The sequence below is a fragment of the Schistocerca cancellata genome, chromosome 5, assembly GCF_023864275.1.
Source record: "Schistocerca cancellata isolate TAMUIC-IGC-003103 chromosome 5, iqSchCanc2.1, whole genome shotgun sequence".
Lineage (NCBI taxonomy): Eukaryota > Metazoa > Arthropoda > Insecta > Orthoptera > Acrididae > Schistocerca > Schistocerca cancellata.
Window position 1 is genome coordinate 775601789 of NC_064630.1, and position 26719 is coordinate 775628507.

The 26719-nt window shown below is 37.8% G+C and overlaps 2 protein-coding genes across 2 annotated transcripts in view; one reads left to right on the plus strand and one right to left on the minus strand.

The window, feature by feature from the left end:
* Nucleotides 1-318: 318 nt before the first annotated feature.
* On the minus strand, nt 319-23689 carry LOC126188940 (eukaryotic translation initiation factor 2 subunit 2). The gene is made up of 7 exons (XM_049930683.1): nt 23521-23689; nt 17715-17916; nt 10742-10902; nt 7180-7297; nt 1079-1283; nt 729-1002; nt 319-491 (listed from the first exon to the last, which is right to left on the minus strand). Exons 1-7 carry the CDS (start codon nt 23536-23538, stop codon nt 447-449), a joined length of 1023 nt encoding a protein of 340 aa, XP_049786640.1. The 5' UTR covers nt 23539-23689; the 3' UTR covers nt 319-446.
* Nucleotides 23690-23853: 164 nt separating this feature from the next.
* LOC126188939 (1-phosphatidylinositol 4,5-bisphosphate phosphodiesterase gamma-1-like) overlaps nt 23854-26719 on the plus strand; it is a 240376-nt gene continuing 237510 nt past the window's right edge. The window contains 1 exon segment of the mRNA XM_049930682.1: nt 23854-24320. Within this exon segment, the coding sequence (XP_049786639.1) occupies nt 24113-24320 (208 nt within the window). The 5' untranslated portion in view covers nt 23854-24112.

Sequence of the window (26719 nt, forward strand, 5' to 3'; positions counted from 1 at the left end):
AGATAACTTTTTCAGTCACATTCCTTTAAGAAATTTACATTAAAATCACTACAATTCAAGCTGTTGCTTTTTGTGTGGTTTTCTTCAACTGAAGAGAATTAAAGATTGTGTTATATTACATCTTGATTTTTATTTTTTACATAATCTATTTAAAAAAGTCAACAATTTTCAGTTATTAATGAGTCTTGAGCTTCCATCATCAATATGGTGAAATTATTTTTTGTTTTCAAAACAATGGATTGATTTTAGGAATAAAAATCAAAAACTAACGGTACAGATCATATTTCAAACAGATAATGAAGGACACACATGCTAGAGTACAAATTCACATGATTGCAAACATCAGTATATTTCTATACAATTCTTCTGTATAATACACAATTCAATTAAACGAAATCTGTTTTCACTTAAATTTTTCCACATGAGGTATGAAATCACTTAGTTAATCAAGCTGTCTTCGCTCTGATAGCAGCACGCTTTCCAGTAACAGCCTGCACAGAAATGAAGGCATCAGTGTTATTAACTGAAAACTTAGGCAATAAACTGAGTCCATAATTCTGAACAAATCCAAAAGAATTACATGAAAAATTAAATTCATCAGAAATATTCAAAAGGTATAAGTCAACTCCTCATACATATCTGCATAAAATCATATGTTTACAAGAGTAATTTGGAATAACTGTTAATGACCAACGTAAATAAATAAAAACATAATTTACATGCCATACCTGGAAACCAGATTTGATGCTAGCAACGGAACACCTAGAACCACAAGTTTCACATTGCAAGAAAAACAATCTTGTATCTTTCTGCAGAATAGTGTCAGGTGATCTACAAGTGTGACACGTCACATATTCCTTGATATACCTCCTTAATACATTTTCAATCTGTTTCTGCTGGAAGCGTCCTTTAATAATGAGCTGATTGTTTCCATCTACAGACCCACTGGTTCCTAACTCTGCTAATAGGAAATCTAGTAAATGTTTTGGTTGCCGATGTAATCTGTAAAAAGATACCAAAATTAATATTTAAAATTGCAAAATAAAGTAAGTTATGTAAGAGAATATAGGCTCCATACGTTTTACATATTTCAGTGAAGTTGGCAAAAGAGGTTTTCTTTGTTCCAATACGAACAACCTGTGGAGGTCTCATGACAAACTTTTGTTTCTTTCCTGCTACCATGTCAGGATTTTTATCTCGCATTATATCAAAAACACGGGTCAGCAGTTCTTCATAAGTATAATCACGATCAACTCCAAACCATGTTGTCTGGCTGTCTTCAACTGAAAACACAAAAAAATGTTTCAGGGAAACTAATGTAAACACAAAAAAATGTCTCAGGGAAACTAATGTAAACACTATCAGTATGATGTTACATAGTGTCATTTAGGCGTGAATGTACAAATATCAAATCTATTAATGATACAAACTTACAAGTTTCCTTACCAGGTTCTGGACACTTCTCAACCTCAGTGCAGCATGTTTGAGAAACACAAAATTATGAAAATGAAAGCCACAAATGCAAGAAAGCAGCATTACAAAAATACAGTATTGAACGGTATAATCCAAACTAGGCCTATAGCTTTTTCTTTTAAGAATCACAGCACAATTGAAAAAAAATATGTGCTGAAATCTGTACCTACTATACCTTTACCTTATTTAAACACACAAACATACCTACCTACAAACATGCATACATACATAAAAAAAACAAAGAAACCATTAAGTATGACTATACTACGATGGTATCTGTTCTTTCAGACATGTCTGAAAGAACAGATACCATCGGTGACCATGCAGCTCATTAGAATGAAATTACAATTAAATGAGCACCCTTAGCTGCTTTCAGGCATTGACATACGTCAATGGGGACAGATGAAAATGTGTGCCCCGACCGGGACTCTAACCCAGGATCTCCTGCTTACGTGGCAGACGCTCTATCCATCTGAGCCACCGAGGACACAGAGATGCGACTGCAGAGATTTGTCTCTGGCACGCCCCCCGCGAAACCCACATTCTCAACGTACTGTCCCGCACTACATTCAAAATGCCTCCGCCCATTATACTCATTACTCGCGGCGCGTTGCCGATTCCCGTAAGAGTTTGGGCACTGTTTGTGCATTTGCACAGAAGAAGATGGTCTTACGGGAATCGGCAATGCGCCGCGAGTGATGAGTATAATGGGCGAGGGCACTACGAATGTAGTGTAGGACAGTACGTTGAGAATGTGGGTTTCGCGGGAGGCATGCCAGAGATAAATCCCTGCAGTCGTGCTATCCTCTATGTCCTCGGTGGCTCAGATGGATAGAGTGTCTGCCATGTAAGCAGGAGATCCCGGTGACATATGTCGACGCCTGAAAGCAGCTAAGGGTGTTCATTTCATTGTAATTTCATTAAGTATGACACTCACATAGAGTGAAAACAAAGCAGCTATCTTTGGATGAGGCATCTGATGTTTTCTTCATTCATTTAGTAGAGTCTATTGATATAACAATAACACTTGAATCCTGCTAATCCAGCCATTCCTTGCACATATGGGTGCTGGATTAGTAGAAGTGTCAGATTACTGAGTGTGTCTGAAATTTAGATTATGAAAAGGATAATTGCTAATCACCATATAGCAGAGATGCGCTCTCTCTCTCTCTCTCTCTCTCTCTCTCTCTCTCTCTCTCTCTCTCTCTGTGTGTGTGTGTGTGTGTGTGTGTGTGTGTGTGTGTGTGTGTGTGTGTGTGTCAATAATAAAGTTGGCTTTCAGTGAAACTGTTTCTTCTTCAGATTTTTTTCTCATAGCTGTTACAAATGTCTTGTGCAAACAACTGGGAGAATATTTCTCTGTCTATCCAAGCTTTCTTCTGAGGACAATATTACACTGATAGTGTACTTCTGTTGCTGTGTTTATGGCAATGTGGATGCTCGAATTTTCCAATCACCATAGGCGGCTGTTTATGATTACCATTTACATTACAACACGCCATTAATGTTACACACCGTTTCTGTTGTTTGTACCTTCAAGATTCCTTGTCATTCATGGCAGCTAATGTTTTTGAAGGAAGCATCTTGTGAAAGAGGCTGGTTTCATCAGCATTGTGCAAGGCACCAGCAGTTAAATATTCTCCCTCTATTATCTTACATACCTTCTTTACAAGCTCATCTGGATGCTTTTTGCTAGATGAGTGACTTTCTCCAGTGACTGTCAGTGAAGCACTTTATGTCATTTTTTTTAGTTTGATAGTCAGCTCTCCCTTGCTGCAAACAAGTTACTGCCGCCAAACTGTTTGTTATATGCAGCTGTCTCTTTCTCTTTATTGGGTGACTGAGTGGAATTATTTCACTGCACAGTAGTATGAACCATCTATAAACAACTATGTCCTGTTCTTCATTCTCACTCTTTCTCACAACCTTCCATTTTCCCAACTCACTCTCTATTCCACATCTACATCTATACCCTGCAAACACCATGAGGTTAACAGCAGAGGGTACGTCCCACTATATTAGTTATTAGTGTTTCCTCCTGTTCCATTCATGCAGGAAGAATTATTGCCTGTGGGCGTCCAGAAATTATTATCATCATCCTCACGATCCAATTGTGAGCAGTACATAGGGGGTTGTAATATATTGCCAGAGTAATCATTTCAAAGCTGGTTCTCTAAACATTGTTAATAGAGTTTCTTGGGATAGTTTATGTTTATCTTTGAGTTTTCCAGTACAGTTCCTTCAGAATCTCTGTGATACTCCTCCAAGGATTAAACAAAACTGTGGCCATTTGTGCTGTCCTTCTCTGTATACATTCAATGTCCCCTTAGTCCTATCTGGTATGGGTCCCACAAACTTGAGCAATATTCTAGAACTGGTAGCACAAGTGATTTTTAAGCAATGTCCTTTGTATACTAATTGCACTTCCCATGTTTTCTACCAATAAACTGAAGTCTACTTACTACCTGTTTTACCCATGACTGAACATATGTGATCATTCCATTTCATATCCCTACAAAGTGTTATACCCAGGTATTTGTATGAGCTGGATGATTCCAACAGTGGCTCATTGATATTATACACATAGGATACTACACTTTTCATTTTGTGCAGTGCAAAATTTTACATTTCCGAACATTTAAAGGAAGCTGCCAATCTCTGCACCATATTGAAATTTTATCAAGATCCGACTTAATATTTATACAGCTTTTCTCAGATAGTACTTCATTACAGATAACTGCATCATCTGTAAAAAGCCTTATTTTGCTATTAATATTGCCTGGAAAGTCATTAATATATAACATGAACAACAAGCATCCCAACACATTTTCCTGGGGCTCACCCGAAGTTACTTCTACTCTCCATCCAAGATAAGATGCTGCGCCCCCCCTACCAAAAAGTCCTCAATCCAGTCACAAATTTCACTTGACACCCCACATGGTCACACTTTTGACAATAAGCATAGGTGCAGTACTGAGTCTAATGCTTTTTGGAAATACTGCATCTAACTGGTTGCCTTGATCCAAAGCTTTCAGCATATCTTGAGAGAAAACTGCGAATTGGATTTCACGCAATCGATGTTTTCGAAATCCATGCTGGTTGCCACTGAGGTCATTCTGTTCAAGAGAACTTATTATATTTGAGCTCAGAATATGTTCTAAGATTCTACAACACATCAATGTGAAGGATATTGGATGGTAGTTTTGCAGATCACTTCCATTACCCTTCTTATGGGCGGATGTGATGTGCCTTTTTACATGGACTGGGCAAAGTTTTTTGTTCAAGGGATGTGCAATAGTTCATAGTTAGAAAAAGGGCTAAATCAGCCAAAACTACAGTGCAGAATCTAACAGGGATTCCATCGAGGCCTGGAGCTTTGTTCAATTTTAACGATTTCAGCTGTTTCTCAACACAACTGGCACTAACACTTATTTCATTCATCTTATCAGTGGTACAAGGATTAAATTCTATTCCATTCTACTGGGTTTTCATTTGTAAAGAACATTTGAAAATGGAGTTTAGCACTTCAGCGAAAGCTCTGTTACCCTCAATTCCATTTCCTGTTTCATTCACTAGGGACTGGACACAGACTTTGGTGCCACTTTATAGCCTTTACATATGACCAGAATTTCTTTGGGTTCAATGAAAGATCATTTATGGTATTCTGCTATAGCAGTCATTGAAGGCATCACGCATTGCTCTCTTGACAGCCAAAGATGTTTCATTCAGCATTCTTTCTCTCTACCCCCATGATTTTTTTTTTTACACCTATTATGCAGTATTCTGTTTCTTTAGTGATTGTACACAATGGATGTTTCCTTCCACTATGAACTGTCCTACTGGGTACATACCCATCCAGTACAAGGTGAACAATTCTTTCAAACTTGAGCCAGAGTTCCTCTACATCTCTCCTGCCCTGTGCTGAAAGTTTCAATTTCCTCAATGAGATATGACACTACTGATATCTTATCTAGGTTACTGAACATTTATATTTTTCTGCTTGGTTTAGTTGGCCTTTGCACTTTGATAATAATTGTTGCCCATTTCAATGTGGACATCCTCAAAGACGTCATGTCTATTTGTTGCAATTAGACCCAATATATTTCCATCACCAATGGGGTTCCTTACTATTTGTTCTACGCTGTTTTCAGAGAAGGCATTTAATAATGTTTCACAAGATGTCTTGTCATGCCCACCACTAGCAAAACTGTAATTTTTCCCAATTAATTGTCGGATGATTAAAGTCTCCATCAATGATTACAGTATGATTGGGAAACTTACATAGAAGTGAACTGATGTTTTCTCTTAAGTTCTCGGTTACATCAGGAGACGAGTCTGGTGGGCAACAGAAGGATCCAATAACTTTATGCCCACACCTAATACTGAGTTATGCTCAATCAATTGCAGATTCAATTTCTATCTTAGTGGATATCAGTTTCTTGTCTACTGTGACAAAATACACCACCTCCACTTCTCATTTGCGTATCCTTTCAAAATACACTTAAATTTTACCAAAAAATCTCACTGACCTCTATTTCAGGTTTCAACCATTTGTGTTGAGAACTGTCGATTAACAAATAACACTTATTGCTTTTTGATGTCAACTTGTTGCTCATCCAACTTTGTATTCAACAACAATGGATTTCTGTGAAGAACCTCAGTTCAAAATATCTTAAGTTTCAAGTTTCTGCTCGAGTTAGATACCACCGAACTGTAAAGACAGCCACAATTTCAAATATGGATAACATTGCTTAACATCATAATGAACTAACATTGTTGTGCACAACAATTTACAGCTGGGGACTTCATTTCTGCTTGGACGACTGGAGGCCAGGCGTGGCATAGATTGATGAGAATTTAGTGGATAATGATCAAATGAAGGATAACACAAGAGAGGAGGGGGAAAAAATAATGGCACATGGTTACAAAGTTTAGGAAGGAGTGCCAGTTTTTTTAATTGCTGTCAGTGACAAACATTAAGAAATGATGAAGTGCAGCCCACAGAACATGGCACACAGTTCTGGCAAAGAATGATCCCGTAACATAATGAGAGGAATACATTCAAAATTTTGCAGAAGGCAGATCTATTAGATCAGATAGTTTATTAAAAAATATGAATAAATAAAACAACTTTGAAATGTGGTACACAAGAGGAACTAGAGGTACAATGACTGCATAAGGAACCAATAAACACCAAACCAAAGTTTCCCTACAATCCACCAATATCATCTGATACCATGACAAACTGCACTGACCAACTACACCATAATTTAGGAAAGCAGTGCATTTGTGTGAACAATGCACACTAAAAAGCACTTATTAGTAAATTCATTCACTCAAATTCATGATTTAATTGTTATGTATGTGAAGACAGCTTCAAAGATAATTTTGTGTGTGTGTGTGTGTGTGTGTGTGTGTGTGTGTGTGTGCGCGGGGGGGCATGTTTCTTTTCCACTGACTGCTGCTATTCTCAACAGTATGTCAAGTTATTGGTACAACCCAGTCTTTAAACGCAACAGTGACACAACAGAGGTCTGGTGAATTATGGGGCATAATGATGACAACAAACATAACATCAGTATCACCAACAGTGGACATGGGCTCTTCCCAACTGTTTATTAGAACTATGGTTTTTCTTTTAGGAGAATCTTTCTCAAAGTGAATACCATCTAGAACTATAGATATGTAAGACATAATGCAGCATACCATTTTCTTTATCTTCTGCTTTCTCCTTCTCGTCTTCAGCAACAAGTTCATCCAAATCTTTCCTTTTCTTCTTTTTCTTTTTGGTCTTTGAGAAGTCCATATCTAGATCAAATGTGTCCTGTAAAATGATATGAACAGTAAAATAGTGTTTCATTTGACAACTCTTCACATTAGAGAAACTTTGAGTTCCAACTATCCCTTTTCAAACAGATATTGTTCACTGGCTTTCTTTTCCTTTTGAGATGGGACGAATGCGTTCTCTACAAACATCAATATCAACTGAATGGTGAATCTTACAAACTTGCAAATTTCAAATGGAAAGATAGTATCAAACTAGTGCTGCTGAATAGAACTTTGAACTGAACATTTTTTGCATGAGAAGTTTTTTTTTGTTAGTTATACTTTGTTGTTACCATCAAAATCCTTCCTGGTATTCAGAAGACTAACTATACATAAGGGAAGAAACAATTTGGAAGATGACAGTGGAATTTAAAAAGATTGGTAAAAGTGTACATAGAGTGTCCATGTCTCTTCTGTCACATGCTGCTGTTGCTAATGGTTTGTGTGATGAATGTTAAGAGGTGAACCTGGTGTATCATGAGTCAGATGTGGATAGTCAATCACACTGCTTGTTCATAATTTCCTATGCTTCGTAAATGAAGTTTGTTGATACTTTGTGCTGCTAGGTTCCAAGTTAACTATAGCCTTGAAGACTGTGGCAAATTCTGAAAGAAGGCCCATAAATAAGTGATTGCAAAAATGAATGTAGACCTAAGGCTATTCTACACAACAATCTGTAACCACAATCATTGTTTGGTGTTCATATTCACTAGCTTTAACACAACCCATCCTATTTATCACATCCCAACCTAATCTATATCTCTGACAACACTACAGATCAATTTGTTACCACAATCATTTCATGGTCTCATGCTCACTGGCTCTGCCTACTCTCAACCAAATTATAACATTCTTGTCAAAAGCAACAGTAATCAATTCATATTTTCCATCAAAAGAAATCATTAAATTCAACTATTCCCATTGCCTAACAAATTAACCATGATCAAAGGCAAGGAACTGCCAACAGCAACACACAACAGAAGAACCATGGACATTGTAAGTGCACTTAAACCAAAATATCTTTTCAATGTTGTTGTGTGGAAAAACCTTTAACTTATGGAGTGTTATCACAATTATTTGCTATGGCAGTCCAACTCATTTCTACTTGGTTGTCAGATGTAATATAAATACAAATTTTGAAGCTGATTGATTGTAACAGGCGGAATAATATTAACAGGCCTAAACTTTAAAGAGGGAGTGCATCAAAAGCAACCTGTAACACAAGAAAAACTGAAAGATGGACTGGTGACTGCCAGTTATGAAGATACATCATGGAGCACAACACTATTTAGGACAATGTAGAAATTTCTTTTAAAATAATCAAAAAAGTTCTCTTTTGCACAATTTTTTACCAAAAATGTTTTTTTCGCAAATAAACGTTATTTTCTTGCTGTTAAATGACAAAATATATGACCATTTACAATTGAATTATGTACAAGTTTTCCTCTATGCTATACTAAAGAGGTATTTTAATCCATATACACTATCCCACAAGATTTAAGTTTCCTTCCTTAAATACTGTTCAACTTAATGTCATGAAGAATTTCACACAACAGGAAATCATTGCAACATACATAAACTTTCAGACCCAAAAGTGTCAATTTGAGGGCCCTATTTAATTACACTAATTATGAACCAAATTATCCTTAGAAATTTTTAGGATAACTGTAACCCTAGTTTCAGCAGATTACAGGAAAGGCACTGTTCTCCATCAAATTCAACTGGGAAAATTTGCCACAAAACCATTTCACCTGAAGACTAGATCAAGCAAGCAGGTCCAATATAGACAGTGGAGAACAAACATTACAGTACGTGAAAAGTTTTGGTTGTATGACACATAATTTACACAGTATGATTAAACACCTTTCAGTGATATTTGCATTCTTACTTCACACCATAACTTATATAAGATACTTGAGAAAGTATGAACAGACACCCGTTTGACACATACCAAAGTTGTAAGAAAAGTATCCTACTATCAGTGGAGAAACTTTTAGTAACAATTTCCTCTTGTTCAAGGAATGAGAGACCTGTCAATGACAAAAACAGAACATGGAAAGGCTAGTTTATTAGGGAAGTCAGTGACAGGTGTATGTCTGTTTATTGATCACCTTGTTAATAAAGGATAGCTTCTACTTGTCAAGTCAAAATGCTTCACTTATTTTCTTTCTCAATTTGAAGCACTAAGGGGTGTAGAATAAAACAAAGACTATGATTACGAAAAGGATGCATGGCAAGACAGGGTTTCTTGATACAATCTACAATTCTGTGCTTCATATGCAGTTGAACTCTTTATTTTTGGCCACTTACTCTTATCTTTTGAATTTAGCTTCGTAAGACACCACCTACACAACAGTCATAAGATATGTACTCAGCAGACGGGCAAGTAGAAAAGACAACAGGTAACATTAGCTATGAAAAAGAATTTCATTAACAGGCTAAGTAATTTTCATTTTTTCTGCTTATTACCTCCTTTATTTGGTAAAAAGTGATCTATCCCCCCCCCCCCACACACACACACACTTATTATATTCTAAGCTGGATTTTTCATCGATGCAACAAGTTGTGGATCTCTTACAAGGTAAAACACACAACTTTTATGTCAAAAAGCCACGAAAGATCACAAAAAAGTAACCTCATAACATATCAAAGTATGCAGGCCTGAGCAAAGGACTTGACACTGTACGAATATAAGTGTAAAAAAGTAAGACATTTTTGTACACTTTAAGTGCACAAAGAAACTGACAGATAAATTGTGACCCCTACAAATGAAAAAGAAACTTCTTCAATTATCATATCAACATCATCTCTTCAAATTTACTGAACTTGAAGCATTATAATTAATTTCAGCTGTTAACATTGTACCAGATGAAATGAGAACATCTTCAGAGTGAATATGGAGATTTATATTACTAGTGTGGAAAGGAATGTAATATGTAGTTACAAGAAACTGGAGGTTTTCTGCTCACAAATACACAATTAAAAGTAACTTTAACCACAGAAAGTGACCTTTTGAACTTTTGAGTACTATCACTGAAACGAACAAATCATTACAGGCGGTATTTCAACAAGCCATAACTCATCCCCCACCGTCACTTCCTTTTCCAGCCATAATATTTCCGTTTCAATCGAGCAGAATCCTGGTTTTGCTACAGGCAAGTAGTGCAATATTAAGTACAAAGCTACAGTGTAATTAACTTCAGTGCAAGGTTATAACTTTATATACCAAGATTGCAACAGCATATTCACATGTCACTGTTTCTCAAATATAAAATCCCATTATTTCACCCGAATCTTCAGGTATGACTAGCCATGCATCTCCTTACATGTTTTACAATTGGCCAATTTCTCTCTCCAGTTTTGAAAGATATATAGGTTACTTCAGGATCTAAAAATTTATGGTCTTTAACTGCCTGCATTTCCTGGACATCTGATACTTTACCTCAACTGCTGCTTCTTCCTGTAGAGCTTCAACTTCCATTGGCCCTTCCTCCTTTATTTTATTAGTCGTATCGGGTAAGGCCCCGTCAAGCTCTTCCAAGTTGAAAGTCTTCTTCTTCTTTTTCTTCTTTTTACCAAAATTTTCAAGATCGAGGTTGGTATCTATCATAACCAAGCAAAAATTAATACTTATACAATGCTCCAGAACTTAATCAAAAATTTTATAAACATTAAAACTAGATGAAAATACTGCAAGCAGTAATACGAACTACTGAAATCGTTTACATTTTCAAAGCATATGCTTCTCATACTGAAACTGTGAGGAGGAAAGATAGGTAAACAACATCACGAAAAGCTGGTAAGGATTGACTTAGAATGAAAGTTTCAGTCTGCTGCGAAATGTGCACTCATACGAAACTTCCCGGCAAAATAATATTTTGTGGCAGATTCAAACTCGGGACCTTTGCCCTTCACGGGCAAGTGCTCTACCAACTGCGTTACCCCAACCGTGACTCATGAAATGGGGTGCGAGATGAGAATGGGGAGGAGGTGATGGCACAGAGGGGGTGGAAACTGATGGGTGGAGGTTGTTGGGACAGTATGTTACCGTAGGCTGAGGCCGCAATAATTACAGGAGCAGAAAACTTGCTGCACAGATAACTCCCATCTCCAGAGCTCAGAAAAGCTGGTGGTGGTGGTGGGAAGGATCCAGATGGCTAGGGTTCACAGCAGCCACTGAAATCGTGTGTGATATGTTCAGCTCCATGTTATACCATAGGGTGGTCTTCTTTGCTCTTGGGCACAGTTTCGTGCCGGCTGTTCATCCTGATGAATAGCTTGATGGTAGTCATACCAATATAAGATGCTGTGCAATGATTGCAGCAGAGCTGTTAAATGACATGACTGCTTTTACAGGTGGCGTGACCCCTAAGGGGGTACAATAAACCTGTGACAGGACTGGAATAGGAAGTGCTGTGTGGGTGGATTGAGGTGGTTTTGCACCTGGGCCTTTACAGGTAGGTGATCCTTGTGGCAAGGGGTTGGGGCTGGGAGTGGCATAGGTATGGACTAAGATGTTGTGGAGGTTGGGTCGGCAACAACACCACTTTAGGAGGGTTGAAGTATCTCAGGCAAGATGTCCCTCATTTCAGGGCATGATGATAGGTAACCAAAGTCGGTGAAAAATGTGGTTCAGCTGTTCCAGTGTGGGGTGGTATTGGGTTATAAGGGGACATTCCTTTGTGGCTGGTTCTTGGGGGTGGTAGGAGGATTGGGATGTGAGGGGAAACGGTGCGGGAGATCTGTTTGCAGACTAGGTCTGGGGGATACTGCCTGCCTGAAGGCACTGGTGAGACCCTCAGCATACTGAGAAAGGGAGTTATGCTACAGTTTCTAAGCTTGCAGCTTACAAGTTAATTGCACACATGTACAAACCACCTTATGGCTTCAATGCTACTGCCAATGCTAATCAATTCCTTTACACACCACCATGTGATTTTCTTCATACTTACAGGATTTGATTGTCTATGCCTAGGCATCACTTTCCTAACGCAATATGGCGCAAATCCATGTGGGCACAAACTCCATCTGATTAGGATGGTGAAACAACCTCTAGGCTAGTAATTAGTGGAACTATTCATAGAAGATCAGCTAGTTATACTTATGCCAATAGAATAAATAGTGGTATCAGGGAATAGTTCGACAATCTTGGGGCAGTATTCATTGACCCAAAGAAGTTTTTAAACGATAAATGCCTGGTGAGGGATGACCTACACCTCAATTTGTTTGCCTCTATGAATTTCAGTAAAATGTTCATAGACATGAGTAAAATCCTAAAAAGCACGGGAAACTGGTACATTATGATGGGAGTGACAGAGCACTAGTACAAATGGAAAATCAAAAGTATATATACCAAAGAGGCGATGCATGTGAAATCAGTCAAAAACAAAAATGGGCAACTGATGCACTGGACTATCAACAGCAGAACCCCCAAACCTTAAATAGTCTAAAATAGATGAATTTAAAATTCTGCTTTCAGAATGTGTAAATAAATAAATAAACAAAAATCTGCCTAAATAAATCTTGTGGAGGCTTCTGCACTCTTGTTGCTTCTTAATTAAGTTACAAAGTAAGAGAAGATTTAATGAAGAAAGTGTGTCAGAATACACACACACACACACACACACACACACACACACACACACACACGATTGCAACAACTTCAACAACTTAAATGCTTTAGTTGATTGCTGTGATCCCAAAAGATTTTGTGACACAATACAGAAATCTGGTTTCATGTTAAACTTTTCTGAAGACTGTAGACAAAACAGCAAATCAGTGACCTGTGGTCATAATATTATTACAAGCTATCAATCTGAAAAGAAAAATTAAAGCCCCCAGAAATGTATATAAAAAGGAATTTCAGCAGAAGAACTATGGATTTATTCCAAAATGATCTAAGTACTGTAATCTGGCCAATAGATCACTACAGTTCAAGTACTATGAACTATGATATATTCTTAGATTGTTTTTTAGATATACACTCCTGGAAATTGAAATAAGAACACCGTGAATTCATTGTCCCAGGAAGGGGAAACTTTATTGACACATTCCTGGGGTCAGATACATCACATGATCACACTGACAGAACCACAGGCACATAGACACAGGCAACAGAGCATGCACAATGTCGGCACTAGTACAGTGTATATCCACCTTTCGCAGCAATGCAGGCTGCTATTCTCCCATGGAGACGATCGTAGAGATGCTGGATGTAGTCCTGTGGAACGGCTTGCCATGCCATTTCCACCTGGCGCCTCAGTTGGACCAGCGTTCGTGCTGGACGTGCAGACCGCGTGAGACGACGCTTCATCCAGTCCCAAACATGCTCAATGGGGGACAGATCCGGAGATCTTGCTGGCCAGGGTAGTCGACTTACACCTTCTAGAGCACGTTGGGTGGCACGGGATACATGCGGACGTGCATTGTCCTGTTGGAACAGCAAGTTCCCTTGCCGGTCTAGGAATGGTAGAACGATGGGTTCGATGACGGTTTGGATGTACCGTGCACTATTCAGTGTCCCCTCGACGATAACCAGTGGTGTACGGCCAGTGTAGGAGATCGCTCCCCACACCATGATGCCGGGTGTTGGCCCTGTGTGCCTCGGTCGTATGCAGTCCTGATTGTGGCGCTCACCTGCACAGCGCCAAACACGCATACGACCATCATTGGCACCAAGGCAGAAGCGACTCTCATCGCTGAAGACGACACGTCTCCATTCGTCCCTCCATTCACGCCTGTCGCGACACCACTGGAGGCGGGCTGCACGATGTTGGGGCGTGAGCAGAAGACGGCCTAACGGTGTGCGGGACCGTAGCCCAGCTTCATGGAGACAGTTGCGAATGGTCCTCGCCGATACCCCAGGAGCAACAGTGTCCCTAATTTGCTGGGAAGTGGCGGTGCGGTCCCCTACGGCACTGCGTAGGATCCTACGGTCTTGGCGTGAATCCGTGCGTTGCTGTGGTCCGGTCCCAGGTCGACGGGCACGTGCACCTTCCGCCGACCACTGGCGACAACATCGATGTACTGTGGAGACCTCACGCCCCACGTGTTGAGCAATTCGGCGGTACGTCCACCCGGCCTCCCGCATGCCCACTATACGCCCTCGCTCAAAGTCCGTCAACTGCACATACGGTCCAAGTCCACGCTGTCGCGGAATGCTACCAGTGTTAAAGACTGCGATGGAGCTCTGTATGCCACGGCAAACTGGCTGACACTGACGGCGGCGGTGCACAAATGCTGCGCAGCTAGCGCCATTCGACGGCCAACACCGCGGTTCCTGGTGTGTCCGCTGTGCCGTGCGTGTGATCATTGCTTGTACAGCCCTCTCGCAGTGTCCGGAGCAAGTATGGTGGGTCTGACACACCGGTGTCAATGTGTTCTTTTTTCCATTTCCAGGAGTGTATTTAATGAATCTTTTCTTCCTAGATCTTGGCAAAAGAAAGTAAAATTAAGTGGATTACACCAGGAATAAAAATTTCTAGTGCCATAAAAAGGAAATTACACAATAACTTACAATCAAACAGAAATTATGATTTCATTATGTATGTCAAAACACTCTAAACTGTACTCTAGGAAGCTGTAGTAGGGGGAAAAAATTAAATAATAATAATAATAATGCCAATGATACTTTCATCCTCCAACATAGCAATAAGACAAAGGCAGAGTGGTAAGTTGTTCAGTCAGAATTAGGAGCCAAAGTTAAGTCATGATATTTCGAAACCTAAATTTGAAAATTATACTGTAATAAATCCTTTTCAGATGTCAAACTGTTTCACTGAATTCTTCTTAAATGTAGTGAGGCTGGCTCCATATATAGAAGCTGGTAAATTCCATAAGCTTGGAAAACCACCCAAACACATCTTTCAAACAGTTTTGCAAGAATTATCCAAAGGGATGTGGAAACAGAAATTTTGCCTTTCAAGAACAAACTTCATTGGGGTGGGATGAAATACCCTCATTTGTAATCAAGAGAGTGTATAATACCCTTTCACAATCACAGGCAGTTGTCAGAAACCAATATTTTGACCAGGGATGTTTCCCAAATGTATTAAATATGCTGAGATAATATCACTATTCAAAAAGTTATTGACAGGGTATGTGGGGAATGACAGCCCCACCTCTCCTCTGCCAGTACTTTCTCAAGTGTTTGAAAAGTTTGCAGCAAAACAATTTGAAAATTTCTTACTGAAAATGGCAATTTTTAAAAACCAATTCAGATTCCAACAAGGAAAAAGCACTGTAAATGCAACTGATGAGTTTATTCAAAAGATAAGCTCCACGTTAGATAAGGGTAAAAAGGTAAGGAGAATATTCTGTGATCTGACAAAAGCTTTTGATTCCATGAACCACTCCCCACTGTTACACAAATTACATATATACGGAATCAGACACAATGTTTTACAACAGTTTACCTCTTAATTAACAGGAAAGAAACGAAGAGTACTTATAACTTCAAATTCAAGAAATTACTCCTAAAACTGGAAAACAAATGGCCAAGGAATCCCGCAAGGTTAGATATTGGGCCCGTACTTGTTCCTTTTCTATGTAACAACCTACCACTTGCTACTGGTGCTCATTTATCATTTGTCTGCCGACGATAAATCAGTTCTAATAGAAAATGAGGCACCTGAAAGAACTCCAGAAAGTGTCACAAACACTTAGAGAAACTTTAATCTTCATTCCATCAAAATGGACTTAAACTACGTAACTAAAACCAAAATGATGCAATTTGCAACTAAATTGTTGGAACGAAGTGAATTAAAGGTGATTTGCATTGATCAGAATATCACAGAAGCAAATCAGTGATGTTCTTAGGCCATAATCTTGATAAAAATTTAAACTGGATGTACACACAAACAGCTTAGCAAACAAACTTAACAGCTTAAGTTTTGTGTTATATATTTTGTCATGTACCACAAGTATACATGCCAGAAAGACTGTATCACTCTTGAGTCAGTTACTTGTTATGGCATAATCTTCTGGGGGAATTCACCAAATGTCACAGGGCTCCTAGTAATTTTTTTAGGAGGGAGATTTAATTAGGAACACGTGTGCTGCCAAATAACATGCATCATGTCAGCCACAGTTACAAAAAAATCTTTACATATATGAGAGACTGTTGTTCTTATACAAACATCAACACACACTTAAATCTTTCTGTCTCAACCACAACTACAGCACTCACCACAGAGAGAATTTTAAACTCCCAACACAATGCTTAAAACTCTATGCTCAAATGCCAGAGTATATGGGTTAAAAATTTACAGAAAACTAAAAGGCAGTAATATATTTAACGTGGAGTTAGGTCCACCGAAAAGACTACTACTCTATGCCTGTCTGGTGGAAATGTGTTCCCACTCTACTGAAGAGTTCTTTGAGGACAATTTTACAGTTTGAATAAGGAAATTATAAATTTACTTTTTTTACACTGGAAACTGAAGTATGTAACTTTGTAGCAACATCTCAGAAATAATTAAAAAAATATGTAAAAACCCAATATGTCTCCATTACATCAAATCAGCAATCATTTGAAATTTTATGTTATGAGGTGAATAAATCTATTTATTTATCTAACTTATGGCGTAATAGACAAGCCTCAACAGAAGTGCACTTGCATCAGGGCCAGGGGACGAAGAAAGTGACGATAGCTTTTGGCTCTTTTTACATGGCACACCTTCCTCATTAAGAAACAAAAACATTTGGAAAATACTTAAATTCTCTGAAATATTCAGCTCAGCTACTGTCTGTCACCTAGCACATACCTGACATATAGAGTAATATATGGATATAGTGAAGTAAAACCATAAGTCAGAAAAAGATATTACTGACACAAATGTGACTATACTGTGATTATGGGGTGTGAACTGTAAAAATAGTACTACAAAAGCCATTATTTTTATAGCCTTTTATTTAGGCTACCAGTTTCTACTCCTCAATAGAGCCATCTCAGGCCCTGTAGTATGGATGACAAAAAACATACAAATGTACAAGCATATAACAGGGAACCAATACCTGCATCTAGTATCCACAGAACATTTCACAAGCAATATTTGAACTTCACACATGCCCCTATAATACACGTGTAAAGAGTGCACATTACTCATGATGTCTTCTATCGACAGTAGGTGTAAATATTGGTTCTCTGCTATATACTTGTGTAAGTATGCTTTTCGTCATTCATATCACAGGGCCTGCAAAATGATTATTGAGAAGTCTGAACTGGTAGCCTAAATAAAATGCTATACAAACAGCAGCTGTCAGAATACTATTTTTACAGTTACTGCATATTGTCAATGATCAAACACAGTATCTGACGTTTGTATATAATTTCTTCGTAGATGAAGTGATGGAAAACTTCTGACTACTTTAAAGATGTATTACTGAGCTTTCAGTCAATATGTTACTTTTATTACCGTCAACCTCCATTTCCTTTGGAGCTTCTGGTTCAGCTTTAGGCAGCGGCTCCTGATTTTGTGGTTCCTGGTTTTCCTTATCTGTTGTTGCTGGATCTCCCGTTTCATTTCCATCCTGTACAGTGCCCTCTGCTAAAGCTGCATCAATGTCAAATGTGGTCTTCTTCTTCTTCTTTTTCTTCTTTAATGTTGGGTCAAAAATCTTTCAATAAAAACAAAAGCAAAACAATGAAACTTTATGAAGCAAGGACATACATTTTTTTATAATTTACTCAAGTTTCTATTGGAAATAAGTTGACCTAATAAACTTGTACTGTGAAAGTTAATGCTGCTCTGAACACAAGAATATTAGGAAATTTTCAATACATGAATTTCTTTCATCACAGTCTGATGAAATAGTATGAATCTGGACATAATTTGTCAACAAACTGTGTACTGTCTTGACTGGTTATTATGTTGTATTCCTTCTTAAGGGACAATTACAACTCTAAAGGGTAACACTTAATATTCTGCTTTTTATTTCTGAGTGCACCAACAATTATTTATATTTTGTCCTTAAGTATAACAAGATACTGCACATGCCTTATATCAAGCACATGATTATCTTGTTTGTACTATAGCAGAAATAACATTAACAGTAGCCACAGACTGTTAGTAACATCAATATTATCATATCTCATAAATCAGAATACCTTCAGCAATAAGGCCAATATCTACCTTTAATCAGATGATTAAGTAGCATTACAATATCATATTGGGTAAATAAGGCACTGTACAGATATCACTTATGTATTTCAACCATAAAAATTACTTTTCTGCTTCATTTCTGATAATGCACACAGGTATATCGTGGTCTGAATGACTATTCAGTGTGGCAACACAGCTGTGGCAAATGATGTGGCAAATACAAAGAAGACAGTATTCTATGTAAAATGGATAGCAATGAAGTTTCAAGGCATTTACAACATTTGTTAAATGGAGCTATGAATACAAATAATGATGACTTTTGTTAAAGAACACAATTCCCTTCTCTACCCTGTAAGACAGAAAACACATTAGTTTTCAACCTGCAGATAGCCGCCATCAAATCAAGAAATTTGAGTCATGAGAAACTATCTGGTTGCAAACAGTTCCTAATCATCAAACAATGGATCAAAATCCTAAGTTAAATTTGAAACCTCTCTACAGAGTACTGTGACGTGATGACAAAACTGTAATGTGTCGACGATGGACAGAGCTCAAGCTCATACTGGACAATGATAGGGTACAAAATTTGATATGGCTTTTTCAAAGAGCCAGTCTTGACTCCAGTCTGAATTAATTCAAAGAAACTACGACAAACCTAAATTCTAATGGCTGGACAGATTTGAGGATTTGGGTCCCTCTCCCCCACCCAATGGGAGTACACCACATTAACCACGATACTATCTCAATCAGTGAGATTCTGGTGCAGTCTATTAGTAAGGTGGAGATGTCAAGTTTAACAGCATCTGCAGTTTCACCCAAAAGATTTTGTGCCAGCACAGCATATCAACCTCTCTCATTACAAACACCAACAAGGTTTCTTTTACGATTTTACTTATTGGATTTCAGATATCACCATATAACCTGCTTACTGTTTAGATAATACGAAAATTTATCAGACATTTACTATTAATGCCAGTAATGTGATGACACACACACACACACACACACACACACACACACACACACACACAAACACAAACGTGTGTGTGTGTGGGGGGGGGGGGGAGGAGGAGGAGGAGGAGGAGGAGGATTGCCTTCTCACATCAATAGGCATGATGCTTGGCTATCTTGATATAATTTGAATAAATCTGTCAACTGCAAACTTGAAAATTTAGAATGCTCTTTCAACACAGCCTCTAATGTTGTCAATAAGATTTGCTTTTGAGTGCTGCCTTAAAAACTGTACCAAAAGTTTATTATTTTTTCTGTGCACATTTTGCTCAAAATGAATGACAGTTATTACCTTCAACTGAAAAAGTTTTAAGTCTTATATATACTACAACTTTATACAAGATAAGAAACTCTCTGAAAAACCTATGACAACACAAAGAGGCCTACACTTGTACTACAGAAGGAAGAATCCTAATAATTTATAAGTATCCAGTTAGGCCTTAACATTTTCCAAAATTAATCTCAAGCTGGTTTCTAACCGTTCCGTTTAGTATCAGCTCTTTTCAAAAGAAAATTTTCAAACAACTACTGTCAGCATAGGTGAATCGGAGGTGCACTGCTTCAGAGGGACAAAGCGTACTGCTCCCACAAGAACACAGTGCACTCGGTGTTGATATTTGTAAATTTTTTTCAGATATCTAACCATTGCAAACTCATAACTATCACTCCTATAATCAATTACAAGGCATTTCATCACCCAGTAAGGCATTAGTACCATGTGGAAATTGATAGCCATCTTTTATTTCGGAGCAACATGTTTACGGGCACCTTTCAGGTTAATTTTTGCTGTCCTAGATATTTCACAACTTCCTTAATGGAAGAGTGGTAAAAACTGAGCACAACAAAACTGAAGATTGCGGTGCCACCAATGAGCTTTAATCCGTGGTGTAAGCAAGATGGCAGACACCCCTATTTCATGCTCATACAAATATGGTAACCATAATGTCACTCATTACATGCACAAACACAAACATTACAAAAAATATTTAACTGCAGAAATAACATGGATTTAATGAAACAACTGCAGGAACTCAGCGTTTCTTTTTTTTTGTGGAGACAAACAAATATAATGATAACCCTAGTATGGAAGACATACCAAAACAAACAGTAATGCAAAAATCCAGTAAACGAAGTCCTTAGCAACCAACAAAACCACAATTAAAAAAAAAAAAAAAAAAAAAGTGGTATCAGAAATTTCACTTTAACTATACAGCTCAAGCAAAGCCTATGACACCGATAACGCACAACTCATTTCATCATAAGATCCACCAATAGTAACAAACAAAAAATTAAAGTTCCAACCACTAACAACACAGTGAACCAACAATTCCAAAACTAAAAACAGTGAGTAGCCAGTAACTAACGAATTAAAGTAACAAAGCCAACAAAAGGAAACTTACCAGAATACAGAGTAACTAAGCACTAAGTCCAATGCCACATTAAGAACACACACACATAACTTATAAACAGAGAAACTCGATCTCAGAGAACAGCACCACAGCCGACATAATGCTGTCACCAAAAGCATGCAACCGAAATAGGGCACGCAAACATAACATCATGTAACACAACATAGCTACATTATAGGTTCCACAAACTTCAGTTGACCCCTGAGTACAATTACAGTTGACCCCGAGTACAATTACCTCAGGCTCATTCTTTCGTAGTTCGAGAAACATTACTGCAGGTGAATTTGCTGTGGACATTTCCACCCAATTTCTTGCTATACAATGTTTGACTGAACATTTGCTCTATAGCTACCACAAAACATACCACTGAACAACTACACTTATAACAAATATACTTTGCATGGCAAACTGTCAAAATAGGTCTACATAAGTAAAGACGCTGTGCAGGGTAGCTAAATCTACACCTATGCAACTCCAAGCACCATAAAAGTTATCTAGAGTAGCTGTAGTCCTACCCACAGTTTGGCTTTAAGAATACTGATGAATGGGATACAACCTGTCAGCTTTAAGAAATGATGTTACAAGTTACCACAGACTATGAATTGCAAAGACACAAACAAATGTTGAGAAATAAAGGAATTTAGTACAGAGAAAATGGATCCTAGATGTATATCACGTATATCCATATTCCAAATGTAATGTTACATATATCACTTTCTTTACAGTAGAAAGTTCTAGTATCCTATTCTTTAGTTGATCTATATAGGTCAACTGAAGGATATGATACAACTGCTAAAAAACTGCATGAAACACCCCAGTTGACATAAATAGGTTGTATCCAGTACTTCAGTTGTCCTACTACGAACTGAAGTATAGGAAATAAATTTTAATGCATCGATTTTTTCACCTTCCCCAGTACCACAACTAACTGAAGAATAGGAAACTAGCACTAGAGAAGGTGTAAAGAACGACAGAGGTAAAATATTTCCATTGATATACATGTCAACTGAAGAATAGGCTACAATCTACACAATGCAACTGGTGTACTCTTCTTCTTCTTTGCTAGTTATACTATCAACAGACAAAGAGAGAATTCAGAATTTGTGCACAAATGATTTAAAATTACCACAAGCAACAAAACGCATAAACAATATCTTTCTCTTAATAACACATTCATTTATTTTTATTTAGGACTATGACGTTCTGCCACAGAAGATAACCGATTTATTATTTACACCTAAAAAATAAACAACTAATATCGATGACTAACATATGAGGTAATTCGTCAAAGCTGACAAGTTGTATCCCACTCTTCAGGTGACTGTTTCTTAGCAGCCAAATGTTTTGAAGTGTTGCGAAACTGTCAGCATGTACAGTACTGACATCGAAATTTATTTATTTATATTTATTTCTACTGAAAAAGCCATACTGCACCATCCTTGCCAGATCCGATCAGAATTTGTCCATGCTTTGTATTATGCATGCAATGTACCTGACATGTCTTATACTGATATGCTGAATGATCAAAGAGCAAAAGAAATGTTAATATTAGAATTAATAGCACATTATTTTATTGTTTACACATTTTCCAAATATTTCTTAGCCATCTTAACATCCTTAGGCGTGGCTTTAGCACAGACAACTCTAATGTGCTTATCATCTCAAAAAATGATGCAATAGACAAAAACAACATGGAGTAAACAAAGAAACCAGATTCAGTTTTTCTGTAAGAAATTAAGATGATTAGTGCATTTTTCTATTTATTTTATGTGGCAAACTTTCCAGTTTGTATGGTAATAAAACAGGATACTTCTTTGAGAAATAATCATACTTCAAATATCAACTCAGAGGAGGTATATTACAAAGATGGAAATCATAGCTATAGATTAGATTAGATAAAGTTTTCATCCCACTTACTAGTATAGGTCTACATGGTCAGTTACACCAAAACTGATACTTTGCATTTAACTGTGACCCACACCCTTAAGGATTCCCCATTGTACTCTATGAACTTCTACAAACAATGAATAGGAGATTGTGAATGCTAGTTGTACAATTTACTGTCGAGGGGAGAAAGAATGGTTACGTGCCATCAAACTTTAAATATTTATGCCTCCGATATCCTAATGTATTATAGATATCACAATAATCAAGTACATATACATCCAATATTAAAACTTCGGCGATTCTTCACCTTCTGACAATTCTATATTTTCTGCATTTTAATAACATCATGAACGGAATAAATTCATAAACACTCGTGATTTTTTGAACACACTTAAACGTTTGGTTCAAGTTGATGTGATTATCAATCTGCAACCCAAGGTATGTGTTTCATTGTTTACACATTTTCCAAATTGTTCTTATCTATTTCAGCATCCACAGGTGTAGCTTCCACAAAGACAACTCTGTAGAGTGCTTATCACACAACAGTTTCGTTCATAAACAACTTTCTGCTTACAACTACATTAACAACATAATAAAACTACTTGCTTTGCCTATAGCTCAATTCAGCGATCGATCAGTTTCATTTTTAACACACTAACACGTACAAAATGCTGACAAGTTACATCAAAGTAAGCCTATTTCAGATCTGCATTATGATACGCAAAAATACAAGACAATTTAGTAGTACTAATCCTCAAATACAAATACTTATTCGCATATGTGTACATAACCTACATAGCACTGTTGCTTACCGACTCTTCATCCGCCATTTTCGGAAATATCTGCGACGCCTCTTACTGTATGATTCCCAAAAGTCACTAACACTCAATCGATTTTTACGCAGTATTTAAACCTCCAATTGAAATCATATACCACAATATTGCATCAGCCTTACTTCTCCATTGACACAGCCACATGCAATTGCAAAGATTCCTTATGACACCGAATAGTGCTGCCACCTCTTCAACAATAACATTGCTGCTCTTTTGTTGCATTGCCAAAGATGTTTACAAATTTCCGGGGTAGAGTAGCGATGGTGCGAAAAGCATGATAGTATGAAAGTAGAACTGTCAGGTCGATGGCTGTAAAGGTGTTGACATGTGCTGACTGACTGTCAGGAACCAGGAAAACATACGGAATGTGGTTATCTCAGAACATGCTGCTACGGTTCAGACTGAGTACAAAAGAACTGAAAAATGGATATTTTTTCGTAGGACGCTGAAGACCTGGTGATAAGTTTCCTTCGCGGTTTCCTCAAGTGTTGTGAGAGACGATTTTAATGCTTTTAATGGTACCATCACGAAGCGTGTTGCCAAGTAGTAGCGTGCTATTTTACAATTAATCATGGCTTTGTTGGGTATGCCAAATGGTACTCCCTTAGGCAGCATGATCACGGAAACCGAGCAGATAATTAGTCAGCTTGAACGAGGAACGGTGGTAACAAAGTTTTTCCAGCGCAAGCGACCAGAAAGGAAAACACTAATGCTTCGACGGGAAACTCGGCAATTAGTCTGGGCCCGTACAACAAATATAAGGACATTTGAAGTAGCTGGTAAGAGTTTGTTTATGTTTGTTTTGTTTGGTATGACATATCATTTTTGCTTGAAACTGTTTGTGAATGTAATGCAAGGAGCAATTCCACACGCGATCATATCAAGTTTGTATGAATGGTTTACCTCTGATGCAAATAAAAAGGGTATGCACACACAGTTTTTCCCCTTCTATAGCAGTTCTCTAATGCAAACATAAAATATCAGACCGGCTAGCGCGCCGTATATAAGATTACAGATTCACCATCTGTGTTACTGAACGGCGAAAACTGAAGTCTGAGAGATCGTGTTTAGTTGCACGTACACACGGTTGCAAAAATCACCTAGGTTGACAGTTATGATCATCTGCTGCGCAATAGCCTATATGTAGAAAAATAGCACTGAAGCGACAGAAGTGCACTGTGACGCTGCTAACAGAATGACAGGAAAATAAGCCCGGTGTGCTCCTAACATTTTGCTGCTTGATGTAAATACCTTCTATGAACACCGTTGCTTGTTATATGGCAGCTGAAGTTCGCAGTCCTTATTCTAGATAATATTTGGTAGTTAGTATTTTCATTTGAATCTACAGAAATTCAATATTTTTAGCTGTGTGTCAGCTCGGCGAACTTTTCAGTCGATAATTCATGGAAAGATTGTTGGTGGGTTTATAGACAGATTTTTGACGCTCATAAATGTCCGAAACAAGGAATGAAAATGGTGAATCTGAAGATATTTAATTTTTTCAAGTAACAAAACTGGAAAAATTTAGTAATGAAATAGTTAGTAGGGTTTATTGGAAGCACTGGCAGCCACAAGTTGTTGACAAAGATGTAGCATTTTCTCTGTGAGATCTCTCTTTTGGCAATTGAATACTCTTTCTGGTTAGGAGCTGCGCAGAGGTTGTGAAGAGATCAATCACACTGGGTTGTCTGTTTGGTAGATTCTTCACCATTGAAAATTTTGTTCACCAGGGAAGTTTGAAGTAGAAAGGTATTTTTATATATGAAGAGGATGTTTGGAATTAACTGCATTTCTGAAGTCAGTAATGTTATTTCGTTACTTCTTATCTATACTTTTGGATGTCATTGGTATTCCTCTGTTCACCAATGGACATGTGAAGTGCCTGCAGTCAAAATGCATCTCCACCAGGACCCTTTCATTACCAAACTGATGTTTTTACTTTATATTCTTGTGATTGTTAAGTACACTGGTAATCATTCTGACATTTGATGAGAGATTAATCTGCAAAGAGCACAGTGCTCTATCCATTTGTGTTCCATTTATAATGCTGCTGCCGATCCCACACTGAAATGAATGTGGCTGCATTGCCATGAGGAAGACAACACTACCAGAGATCTGCTGCTGTCATCCACCTAACTAACTTGACACTTAGTGCAACGACTGATGGGACTGATTATAACTGAGTAATATGAGTAACGCCTCCCATCAGCCACCACGCCGAGAGTTGGCTTGTTTTGCTCAAGCTATACGAGTCGTGTTGTGTAGTGGTTACTCTTGGTAAACCTGCTACTGGCAATGACAATTATTTCCTGTATCTTAAAATGACACTTTAAGCCATCTTTAATGCTGTTATGATTGAAACAGTAAGATTTGCTCATTGCAGAATGTTTCTAAATGGCTTCTTTGTGGTGTTAAGTTGCCAATATAATCGAAACCACTATCAACGCTATTCAGGAAGAGAGCAAGCAACCAATTTTCTGCATTTTGAGGGGCTATCAACAGCTATGATCACTAGGATTCAGAAAGAAATATATATTTGAAAGCTGAATTTCAAATGGTTCAAATGGCTCTGAGCACTATGCGACTTAACTTCTGAGGTCATCAGTCCCCTAGAACTCAGAACTAATTAAACCTAACTAACCTAAGGGCATCACACACATCCATGCCCGAGGCAGGATTCGAACTTGCGACCGTAGCGGTCACGCGGTTCCAGACTGAAGCGCCTTTAACCGCACGGCCACACCGGTCGGCACTGAATTTCAAACACTGCAAAAGATAATAGACCTAATCAACATGATTTTGAATGTTTGACATGGCATCTGTGTAGTTTTTCATCAGTATTCTTGTAATGCTCCCACACATACTTGAGGCCACCCAACTTTAATGTCTGTCATATTCACGCTTCAGCTAAGGTAATTGAAGAGTGATGTTTGTTTTGAACAGATGTCTTGCAAGAGTGTTTTTGGACTTAGAATTTTAATTTTATAAAGTTTGTTTCTTTAATTCCAGTCTATAAAAACAAAAATTGTTGTCAGACTATTGATTTTAATTCACAGTGAGTATCTTCAGTTCCATTTATAATATATCTGTGTACAATAAAGGCAAAGTGGTATTGTCAAGAGATATAAACAAAATTAGCTTGGCATTATGGAACAGAACTAATAATATAGTGTGAACT